Raw genomic sequence first — 11610 nt, 5'->3', positions numbered from 1 at the left:
TCACGATTTTATATAAAAGCTAAATATCGTGTTATAACCTCAACTACCTGTAAAATTGTTCGATTACGTAGCTGCTGCTTGCAGATATATGTTTATTTACATCATCTTACTCTGATATCGTGGTAATTAGAGTACTATTAAAATAGTACATGATTTAGTTTTCCGTGAGCAAACCAAGCATGTTGAGGTCTATCTCAACTTGACACTGTCTCATTACAAATTGCTGATATGTTACCAAAACACTCGTTTTCACGTATTCGTTGACTAAGCAGCTATACTCGAATGGACTGGATAACTATTATGTTTAAAAAACTCTCTTCTCACTCCCTCATGTGCTCTGTTTCCCCCATCATCATTATTTGAACTACATATATAACCCCTCAAGAACAAAAAGAGATCCTCAAACTTGCACTTCCAACCTAATTCATGGAACAAAGCAGGGTCAAGGTATGATTCCGGTGGAATGGTCCTCTTGAAAATCCCAAATGGAGTTGGGAAAACTTAGATCATCTTCGTAGTTATAAACATAATCATAAACTTCAAAGTTTCCAATTTGATGATGATGGTGGTGATGAAGATCTTCAATATTGGCATGCACGTCCATTATGGAATCCCAGTTAAAGCTTTTGTCACTAAGTACTTCAAGTTCATCGCTGTAATGATCTTTCAAATTATTATTAGATGATTCTGATCCCAAACAACAGCCTCCATTCCCTTCCTCTCCTTCTGATGATTCAATCACTTTCTCCTCTTCTTCTTTCATAATCCCAAGTTGTTGTAGAAACTCGTTTAGATCAATTTGTGGTTTCTCTTCCACAGCTCTTATTGTCGTCGTCGTCGTCACCGCCTCGTCGTCCACCGGCGCTTCATCGTCCTTCTCTCCCTCTGTTTCTCTCTTGTCTTCAACTTTCTTGTATAGAGAAAGAGAGGTCATGAAAGTTAAAATTTAAATAAAAACAAGCATTTCATATACAAAGTGAGATTCCAATACCTTGGAAGGAGTGAGAAAGCCACGAGAGGTTTGAAGCTGCTGAAGCCTCTGATGAATGAGATGAACACTAGGCTGAGCATTGAGATTAAGCATGAAACCGGCAGGGCGATGATGAGGGAACATAGAAATGAAGTTTTTAGAAGGAACCCATTTGAAGATATTAGATTTAGCAGCACTAGAATTTGGCTGCAAGTGGGGAAGATTGAGATAAGCATCAGGGCCATAGAGTCTAGTGGCAGCTTGATCATAAGCCATGGCGGCCTCTTCAGCAGTGGCGAAGGAGCCCAGCCAGAGCCTGGTGCGCTTCTTGGGCTCGCGGATCTCAGCCACCCACTTGCCCCAAGTCCGCTGCCGGACGCCACGGTACTCGCAGGAGGCGTTGAGAGGGCCGCCTTTGCCTCGGGAAGGGCCTTTCTTCCATGGCTTAAGAAGTGGAGAGTGGGATTTTTTGTCTCTGCTGCCGCTATCCATTTTGGTTATGGAGAGTAAGTGAAGAAGATGAGTGGGGGAATGAAGGTGGTGAAAGGGAGCGGAGGGATATGTAGAAGAGGAAATCAAATGAAATGGGAGTGGGGGTATTAATGTTGTCACGTTCGGAGATGGCCATATTATATAGTTTTTGGACCGTTGTGTTGTGTGTATGTATCTATGTGCTTTGTGATTTCAAAAACTGTTATGTTACGGTATAACTCACGTACTTTTTATAAACTTTATAATTGATGTTCACATTCTATCTTTTCTTATCCTAATGGTATGGATTAACGGATGTTAATTGGCACCGAAGGATATCATATCATATTTTGGGTTAAATTATGACGACCCAAATTTTAAGGTAAAGACTACATTTGACACCAACTCTTGTAAACATTTTCAATACTTTCCTACATTTGGCACCATGCATTAATCACTTATAAAACAGATCATTTTTACTAAAAACACTCTCGTGTGCTATGCTACGTGAAATACGAAAGAACATCCATTAGGTAAATATGATTGAACCTGATAAATTATGTAACAGAGACAAGATTTGAAACATAGAAGATGACAAGAGAAGTGAAATTGATTACAGAAACAAACAAAAAGAGAGAGGAACGGTAGAATGAGGAGGTAAAAGGAAATTAAATGAAGTGTGAGAGTAGTGTTGTTCATAGGATTCTATATTGGAGAGATCTAAGTGAGTTGAAGAAGAGTGACAAGTGAAGAGTGAAGAGAGAAAGTCACCTCAGTTCATTTTTGCAGTTCACGGGCTCTTCTTTTTCACATGTTTTTGAGCCATGATTCTCGAGTCTCTGCTCTTCATCTTTATCCCATGTTCGTGCTTCCTAAGGAGCTTGAATTGTTGATGCAGTAGTCATCTTCTTCTCATCCCAACCTAAGAAACACGTGTTATCCACATCTGATTAATGGTTTCAATCTCAAATCATTACTCATATAAGGCCAAATATCATAATGCATCTAAAATATGCTTACTTACAAGCACATCCTACCCTCTATTAAGTTCAAAAACTAGGATAAATTACGATGGTATAAGACCGTTTACCGCATTGTTCCGACCTAATCAAATAATTTCTCCCAAAAGTCATACGACAACTTGCTCCCCGAATGAAGGAGTAAAAAGTTCATCACCCAGATGATTGTGAAATCTATCACTTCTTTGATGCAAGGTGCCCCATAGATGGAACATGTGAATTTTTATCCCACTAATTTATTATGAATTCTATTCAGGCTTATACAATTATATCTACAATTTACACCAAGATATAGCTTGATAAGCAATATTGCCGAAAAGTTTTGTGTAGGTCCGTGTCTTTTCTGCAAATATTCTCTGATTTCTTTCTTTTCATAGATTCGAAAAGAGAGCCATGATGAGATTTTTCCACAATAGGGCTTTTGCGTTCTTGAAAGGGTGGTACGTTAAGGCCATATCAAAAAAATCACCACTATTCCCTACTTGAAAAATTCACAGTTAGCCTAAACCAAAACAGGAATGGAGGGTAATAGCAAATAGAAACTAACTACTACAGAAGTATGAAGAAACTAACTGATGATATTTCCGTCGAAATCTTATGGAATATCTAGAAATGATAGACTGATCATTGTCATCATCATCAGAATATTTTTCTCCTCCTATATTTATAGCATAAGAAGGTTCCTCTTCCTTGTCATCAGTTTGGTACTGTAAACCTTCTTGCATACCCGCTGCTTCAACTGGCCCTTGATCTTCGTGGAGAGTATCATAAATGTCATGTTGCTCTGTGGCTTCTAGACCATCTTTCAGTTCTGCAACATTTCCTTGACACTCTTGGTTCACCAATTCATCGCCGTCTTTCTCTCCAGATAAAACATCGGGCGCAACTCTCGAAGAACTTGCCTCGTTTTCTCGGCGATTGGAATTAGGAATTTGCAATGACTTTGACAGCTCTATTCTTCGCTCAATATCTGTAACTGTCGGGGATTGATGGTTAACAGCTTCTTTTACATGTTCTCCATCTAGAGTTACTTGATTGTCTTGATTTTCCAAGTGTTGTTCACTAATTTTAGCAGCATCCTCAACTCTAGCATTTCGTGAAGGATCAAGATCTTTTTGTTGCAATGCCTCTTGAATAACTATTGAGTATTGTCCCAAACAAGTACGAAAAAAGGTAGCAATATTTTTCTTTGCCAATGCAGCATTCTTCTTAGCTTCAAGGTATTCTGATATAGCAAGTGAGCATAAGCAGAATGGACAACTAAAACCGCCTTCACCATGCATCCTAGCTGAGGAATCCAAGCACTTATCATGAACCACCAAAGGACAATCACTAACATTACAGGACAATAACTGACCACCTTCATTGCATTTCACACAAACGCTCCCCTCAGCTAATAGAAAAGAATCACGATCCGCCATACATTGAGAACTAATAAATTCTTTCTTTTTCGCTGCAATCGTTTGAATATGGTATCCATCACTATCACTTAACATATCTTTCTCTTTCTCATCGGGATTCATGCCAACATCAATATCGGTAGCAACGGTCTTCGGCAGAAATCCACAATGGGACAGAGTGTTCATTTCATTTACATGATTATCAACCCCGAAGTCATGCTTGGAATCGCCGGTGATGATATCATGCAGGTTGCCTTCAACAGGAGAATTATTAGATGCTTTTTGTTCAACTGGCAGTTCATTTCCATCTTTTGATTTCTCCAAACTAATAACTTCATCCATCTCAACATCTTGTGAAGGTCGCAATGTAGTATAACAAGGAGTACTTGATTCAACCTGATGCAATTCATCAGTAGCAGTATACTGTCCTGACTTCTTTGACCCAAAATGCTCCTCCTCGACAACTTTGTCTTCCACCGAAGTCATCTGATGATCAATATCATCTCTCTCTTGTGGCACAACTCTTTCAAGTGAAGCTTCAAACACCTCAGCTCCATGTGAAGAAGCCACTTCATGTCCTGAATGCGAAGTATGTGCATCAAGCCCCTTACGCCTCTTAGCATTCACGTAACCATCATTACAACCAAGTAACTGTCTTGCCTCATCTTCAGATGTTAAATCAACAATACTCCTTTTAGATGGTAACAAACTAGAAGTAGATGGGTCTGCCACAGACAGTCTTCTTCTTTCTTCCTCAAGCAGTACAGGGCTTCCTCTGCCTGTTTCCTTTTGAGCTTGAGGATCAGAAGAGCTAGTATCTAGTCTCCTGCAGAGCTCGTTAAGATCGCCATTATTCAGAAAAATCCTATCCTGCATTTTTACGGGCATCAACCCACTCTTCTGCATTAAGAAATCAGCATATGGATGTGTACCATCAAGAATTGAATCTTGCAGCTGTACCAAAAGAAACAAAACAACAACTTCACAAATGGCCATACATTCGAAAAAGGATGGGAGCAAATAAAGTAGAGAGTGGAGACAAGTCATGAATTGTTTTCACCTGAAGCAATGTACACCGCATGGATGCTCTTTTTTGAGCAATAAAGGGACTAACATCCCATTTTGACATATCTGGTTCAGCCATTCTTAAGGCAGATTTAGAAGTCTAACAACAACAGCAAAAAACAAAATTCTATGTCAATGCATACCCATTTCTTGAAAGCCAGAATGTATCTATCTGATATGGAGATAAGCAGGCTCAGTTCGCTTCCTAAACACAATGCACTATAGGGCTAGGAAATCAGAAATTTACAACAAAATTTTGAAGAAGTATTACCTCCTTACATACGCGTTTAAGAACATCTTCACAGCACTCAGATGAATCGAACATAACTTTTGATTGTTCAGCAGGAGGGCCATTTTCTCCACTGTAATTTAAAGGGCCAAACAAACCCTCCAAGCATCTCAAAGCAATCATTTCCCCAGCGTTCTTTCTTGTAACCTCAGGTAATTCTTTACCCTCATCAATTACATCTGTAAAAAGATAGAACGCTGAGTTATACAATAATAATTGGACTCTAAAGGATCTAAATAATTGACAGTGAGTACCACGCAATAGAGAGTGTTTCACTTCCTTGAAACTTGCAAGGGCTTCAACGGTCCAACGCCAAGCAAGAGCTGAACTTGAAGCAGATTCATGTTCGTTCTCCATCGGGAATCAAGGCACAAAACGCCCGAATTCAACTAAATTAGCACAATTTAATGCAGAATCCAAAGCTCATGTCACACTGAAGAGAATCAACAAGCAATAAACACGATCATTTAGGGTTTCCTGCCATTACAACGAACCGTCGAAGAATCAAAAAGGAAAGATTTACAACGATCACTCAATAGCTCGATGTAGAGGGAATTGGAAGAAGATACGAGGATTCCGAAGAAGGATGGAATCGGCGAAGAACATCGAAAAGATCTCGAAGAAGAATGAAGTTAAACCATAGTCTTTGTTTAGATAAAACCCAAAAGGGTATTTTTACCACGATTTTTACTTTTCTAAAAAAATAAAAATAAATGCCCTTTTAACTTCTTAATTTTATTTGAGCTGAATTATATATTTACATATAGATTTTAAAACTTTTAATATATTTAATATGTCTTAATTAATTTCTTAACTTTTAAAAATCCATTAAAAATTGATTGATTTGATGAAAGTGTTTATGCCTAATAAAATCCTAAATTTTATATATTATTTATAAGGAGTTTGTAAATTTATAAAAATTTAAAACTAAACTTTTATTTGATAGGAAAATTTTGGTGAGTGAAAGAAAAATTACCCAAAAAAATTATATAAGAACATACTAATTTTTAAAATTTAAGATCGATGTTGGATAAAACTATGATTACGATTGTGACCAAAATGTGGACTATAATGACAATAAGATACTACACAATCCGCTTTATAAGTCTCTTAATTTTCACTATTTTCTAGAAGTTTTATATAACGAACATAATAGTATGAAATATGAAAATAAAGCATCTATTTCCAAAAGATTACACAAAGATTTGAGCACAGGAATATTATCTCCATAGATTATTTAAATAATACATTAAAAAACTGATCCTTCAAACAAATCAACATCAACTGATTATGATGTGCCCATTACACAAAACTCCCATAATCTAATCGTTCCATTCATATAATCTACAAAAGATAAAGAATCCATTATCTTATCTTCACTACTCAGAATCAAGTTCCTTCTCCACACTAAGTGTTCAATCAATCCGACAGTGGGTAAACAGTGGGAATTGCTTGGTTAAGTTAATGAATGAGGTGATGAATTAAGATGTGAATGTGATATGATGTTCATTACAATTAAACATGATGATGCTACTCACAACTGGGAATTTTGGGACATTTTTCTTCTTTTTAATGCCAACCTAATAGGATCTAAGTTTTAAAAACAAAGAATAAAACCTACCTGGGTTCTAAATTGTCGACATTAACTAAGAGGTTGTCATAAAAATGGTCGCCTTCGAGTGAGGGTGATTAACTCCCCCCTTTCGCCTCGTGAAGATGCATTTTTCCTTCCCATGCCCAACAACAAAAATCGAAAAAGGAAAAAAAAAAAAAAGGCATGTTATATACCAAAATATAACTGTTGTTAACTACCTCCACCGACACGACTTCAGTTTTGTTGTGCGACGAGATGATCGAGCTGCATTTGCTCGAGCCATGCTCCCAATGCAGCATGGTCAACTGACTCCATTTGGGAGTTCATGTTAGAACTCTCACCTTCAGATACAAAATTATTGCCACCTGAGTTGGGATGAGCCTGCTTTTCTTTTATCTCAGTTGGAGATTCTTTTACAAGCGATTGAACCCATGATAAATCTGGTTCTTCTCCATTGTTCCCAAGCTCAAACGACGATGATTGCTTAAGTTTACCCATTTCATCTGCATTGACTGCCCAATCAGGTCTTCTATTAGAAGGTCCCCATTTAGACCAAGAACTTGTAGGGGAACCAACAACAGAAGCAGAATTGGCACCTAGTTCACGCGAGCTGAGGCTGCCAAACGGTGGCTGTTTCTCTCTATGAGCTAACATGGACAAGCGAGAGCCCATGGGAGAGATCGGTTCCAGATTTCGTGGAGACATCCTCCCAGATGATGGAACCCCAAAGGAAGCCTGCAATAGAGGGTGATCAACATTTTTAGGAGAGAAATTTGTGTTGATTGGTGACAAAATATTTTGTTGCTGCTGAAATTGATTGATAACAGCTGATTTGTGTGTAGGGGAGAAAACAGCTGAAGCTAAAGCTTGATCGGAGTATCTGGGAGATAAACTTTCAGCAGAGAAGAGATCGTCAAGATTCGAAGGAGTCAGAAGCTTCAGCCGACCAGAACGGCTCAATGAGTTTGAACTTAATGGTGGCTGAGAAAGACAGTTCAAGTCATTAACGAGCTGCTGTTGTTGCATATCAAAATCGCTCAGATAATCGAAGTCCTCCGCAGGGATGTCTCTTGCACTCAGAGAAGATCTTAGGCGGCTGGATTGAATATTGCTTCCTGGAAGATGCAAGACAGGTACATTCGGTTGAGACCACGCCATGGATGAGTGAGACATGCCATTGGCAGAGGGAGACATTGGAGGAGTGAACGGTGATGGAGATATCATAGGGACTGAAGATGGAGAACCAGGTAGAAGGTTCATGACTGTATTATATTCCATAGCAGAAGCCCCAGAAGTTGCAGAGCCAGTCGAAACATACAGTGGTCGAAGTTCCTCAGTCCTGTGTGCAAAGAAGCAGACTCTCCTTGAGCAATTTGTGCCATCTTTGCAAAGTCGGGTCCGATATTGTGCTGGGTGCAGCCAGCACTCGAACACCCCGTGAGCATATTCACACATATCTCCCCATCTGCAAGCACCCTTCCGAAAATCGGGACAGGGTACACAGCTATAATGAAACTTTCTTGGATCCCTCCTCCTGGCATTCTCTCCAGGGTGGACAAAGGGGCACTCAGTCCAATCATGAGAGTAAGCCCGTGAACAGGGACGAACCTTGAACGAATACATTCGAAATTCATCAGTTGAGTAAATACTGTTCTTGATGTCCGGAAGAGAAATATCAACAGGGTATTCTTTCTTCTCAGATGGAGAAAACATAGGAAAATCATTTAGTTTCGACTTTGTTGGAGAAGAAACCAACTCTGATGCAGACGAGGGGGCATTCAGAGGAGATGCAGGGCGAGGAGAAAGCAAATTCCTTGCACCTTTTAAAACATCAAGATTTCCTTCACCAGACGAACCATATGTTCTAAGAAGCTCTGTAAGGATAGATTTGAACTCTGCATGCCTTGGGGGGGCAACAATCACATCAACGGGTCGATGTCCATTCCCATCAACCATACTAGAATCAGCACCAGCAGCTAAGAGCAGCTTCACAATATCTACAGCATTTGCAGCCCCACCTGAGGCTGCACAATGAAGGGCAGTGCTTCGGTCAAGACCAACGGCGCGGTTTACATCAGCACAAGAAAGAGAAAGAATAAGCTTCAGAACCTCAATGCTTCCATAAGTAGCAGCAACCATTAAAGGTGTTCTCTGCTCATTAATCATCTGCTTTGAGCCTCTCAATCGACCATACCACAAACCAATCTCATCAATACCAGAAGGGTCGCGCTCAATCGATCTCTTAAAGGCATCAATGTCATCATTTGCAGCAAGCTCGAGCAAACTGGAAAAGGCATCATCTGTTTCGACAGTCAAGTTATTCATGACTGAGCCCATGGACTTACACAGTCAAAAGAACAGAAGAAATTTCTTGAAGACGATATGGACTTCAGCTCTAAACCACAGAACATGCTTCCTTCATCAGGAGAATGCCAGCTGAACTCAAGAAACCATGCCAAGAAGAAAAAAAAAATACAGGATAGGATTTTAGTAAACAAAAATATACAGAAAGAAGACAATATAAATAGTTATTCGCATATAATATATGTGGCAAATGGGAACGAAATGAGAAAGAAGATAAGAACTTTACTCAGATTCAGCAGATTCTGTGAGCACTAAAATACAGACAAATTCCTAGAATACGTTCCCACAGGTAAATTCAATTGAAAGAAAATGGAAAGACAATCTGCACATAAGTTAAATCTTCTTTTATCTTCTTCTTTTTTTTTTTTTTTNTTTTTTTTTTTTGTGGGATTAAAAGGGAGATTACGAACAGGACGGTTAATTGCTTACATAATCATCCCAACCATCTTCTCTAATTCCTCACCCTAAATTAAAAACAATGAAAATAAAAATAACAAAAAATTTCTAAATCACAATTATCTGCATGAAGATCATCCTGAATTTAATTTCTGTAAATAAAAAATAAAAACGCAATAAACTAGTTTAGTTTCAGCGTGGTGATTTAATCCGATCCATACGTCCCCAAACCAACAAGTAGACCTTTTCTGGATTTTGTTCAACAAAAATACAATTTTTTAGGTGGAGAACCCCAAAATCATAACAGAAAAACAATAGTCAACAATAATTCAAATACATATATCTATATACATATATGTATGTATGTATGTATATAAACTCCTTATTAATATTCACAACAACACAATAATACAATACAATTACCAAGCTCCTCCAATTTCATGCGATCCAAAAAAAAAAATACAAACCAAACAGAAAATCGACGGCGAAACCAAAATAACGTGGATGAAATACAAAGCTCAAACCAAAAAATACAATAAAATTTGAAAGAACAAAAGCACGGATCGATCATCAAGCATTACTCCACAAAATCAAACCTAACCCAAAATCCCAAAATCACACGAAAATGGCATAAACCAACAAATAGCAGCTAAAACCATTTGAAGGTGAATCAAAACATCTCTACGCTTTCCATTTCGTTAGATTACAAGAACATCACAAATCAGAGCAAGAGAAAAAAAAAAAAAAAAAAGGAAAAAGAATAAGTAGGGAGAAGAGAAGCGAAATCGTACCGAAATTGGGGGAAAAAGGAAGTCAGTGAAGATTGAACGAGTGAGTGAGATCAATCCAGAGATTCAAAGAGAGCATTTGACGACTGGAGAGAGTGAGAAACTGCGAGTAGAGAGAGCGAAGAAGAAGAGAGCTTGTTCTTCCTCGACCCCCAATGTTTTTGCTTTCTCATGAGAAATAAAATAAATTATAATTTAAAATACCCTAAAAAAATGAAACTTTATTCATTATTATTTTACTCGTTTGAGAAAACCGCCTATCCAATATCAGCAAAAGGGAATTTGGAGGGAAAAAAAAAAAAAAACAAAGCCCAAAGCGCAATGGGTTATATTCCTCTGGTCCTCACTCATATCCGAACAATTTTCTTTCACCCAATATTATCTTGCCACGTAAGAGCAAGCGTATTTTCGTCACTTCCTTCACGTGGGCTGCTGATTAGATTGGTTGGATCATGATATAATTGTGAGACTGCACAGACAGAAAAAGACACTCGATATAGTGTCAAATTTCAGGCAAATTCATCCTAAATTCACTCGACATGAAAGTTCAAGTAGACTGAGGCTAGAATCCAGTGCCGCACGCTCACACTAAAATTATCCAGAGTATCTGACGACGTGGCAGGGACAAATCTTTTCTTTTCTTTCTCTTTTTCTTTTTCTTTTTTATAGAAAATTTTAGTATATATTTTTTTTGAATATATATTAAATTTAGTTGGATATATCAAAATTGAGGGGATAAAACTTTATGTCAATTCTTGAAAGAAAAAAAAAATGAGGATTAAATTCCATTTATTTCGATACTTTTTCAACTTTATATATAGAAATTTGTTTCTCCATAATTTTTATTGGAGGGTTCATATGGAACCGATTCTCCTCATAAAGTAGGAGAAAATAACCATTTTTTTTTTTAATAATAATACTAATTTTTAATTAAAAGATTAAATCAATTTCGTTTAATTTTAAAATATTATTACATTACATTTTATTTACACATATAAAATTTCCTATCCCAATATTCGAATTTATACTACAATGACAATGTCGTTTTTATGAGTAGGGGCAAAATGTCGACATATCCACGCCATATGATATTGTTATTAAAATTTTACTCCCACGTACAGACGCTCAAGACATTTATCTTGCAATATGACTCATGCATGTGTCGTTTCGTATATTCTAAAATATGTTTGATATGACACTCATGATCGTAAAAATAGTGAGAGATCATACATTAACATAGAATATCAGTCTGGT

At 37.6% G+C, this 11610-nt stretch overlaps 3 protein-coding genes across 5 annotated transcripts; all 3 read right to left on the bottom strand.

Annotated features, from left to right (window-relative positions):
• Positions 1-373: 373 nt before the first annotated feature.
• On the bottom strand, positions 374-1867 carry LOC111799690 (dehydration-responsive element-binding protein 2F-like). Its single transcript, XM_023683132.1, has 2 exons — positions 992-1867; positions 374-910 (listed from the first exon to the last, which is right to left on the bottom strand). The coding sequence occupies exons 1-2, from the start codon at positions 1460-1462 to the stop codon at positions 443-445; spliced, it is 939 nt and encodes a 312-aa protein (XP_023538900.1). The 5' UTR covers positions 1463-1867; the 3' UTR covers positions 374-442.
• A 164-nt stretch (positions 1868-2031) lies between these two features.
• On the bottom strand, positions 2032-5861 carry LOC111799689. Of its 2 annotated transcripts, XM_023683131.1 has the most exons (5): positions 5469-5861; positions 5197-5393; positions 4921-5025; positions 3034-4814; positions 2032-2363 (listed from the first exon to the last, which is right to left on the bottom strand). In XM_023683131.1, the coding sequence occupies exons 1-5, from the start codon at positions 5569-5571 to the stop codon at positions 2354-2356; spliced, it is 2196 nt and encodes a 731-aa protein (XP_023538899.1). In that variant the 5' UTR covers positions 5572-5861; the 3' UTR covers positions 2032-2353. The 2 variants fall into 2 exon arrangements, with proteins under 2 accessions (XP_023538899.1, XP_023538898.1); XM_023683130.1 differs by lacking the exon at positions 2032-2363 and having other exon boundaries at positions 2800-4814.
• Positions 5862-6418: 557 nt separating this feature from the next.
• On the bottom strand, positions 6419-10548 carry LOC111799688 (zinc finger CCCH domain-containing protein 30-like). 2 transcript variants are annotated; one of them, XM_023683128.1, is made up of 2 exons: positions 10360-10548; positions 6419-9244 (listed from the first exon to the last, which is right to left on the bottom strand). In XM_023683128.1, the coding sequence occupies exon 2, from the start codon at positions 9143-9145 to the stop codon at positions 7043-7045; it is 2103 nt and encodes a 700-aa protein (XP_023538896.1). In that variant the 5' UTR covers positions 9146-9244; positions 10360-10548; the 3' UTR covers positions 6419-7042. The 2 variants fall into 2 exon arrangements, with proteins under 2 accessions (XP_023538896.1, XP_023538897.1); XM_023683129.1 differs by lacking the exon at positions 10360-10548 and having other exon boundaries at positions 6419-8832; positions 8918-9009.
• Positions 10549-11610: the final 1062 nt, after the last annotated feature.

This window comes from Cucurbita pepo, chromosome LG08 (genome assembly GCF_002806865.2).
Source record: "Cucurbita pepo subsp. pepo cultivar mu-cu-16 chromosome LG08, ASM280686v2, whole genome shotgun sequence".
Lineage (NCBI taxonomy): Eukaryota > Viridiplantae > Streptophyta > Magnoliopsida > Cucurbitales > Cucurbitaceae > Cucurbita > Cucurbita pepo.
This window is presented reverse-complemented; position numbering and strand designations above follow the sequence as displayed.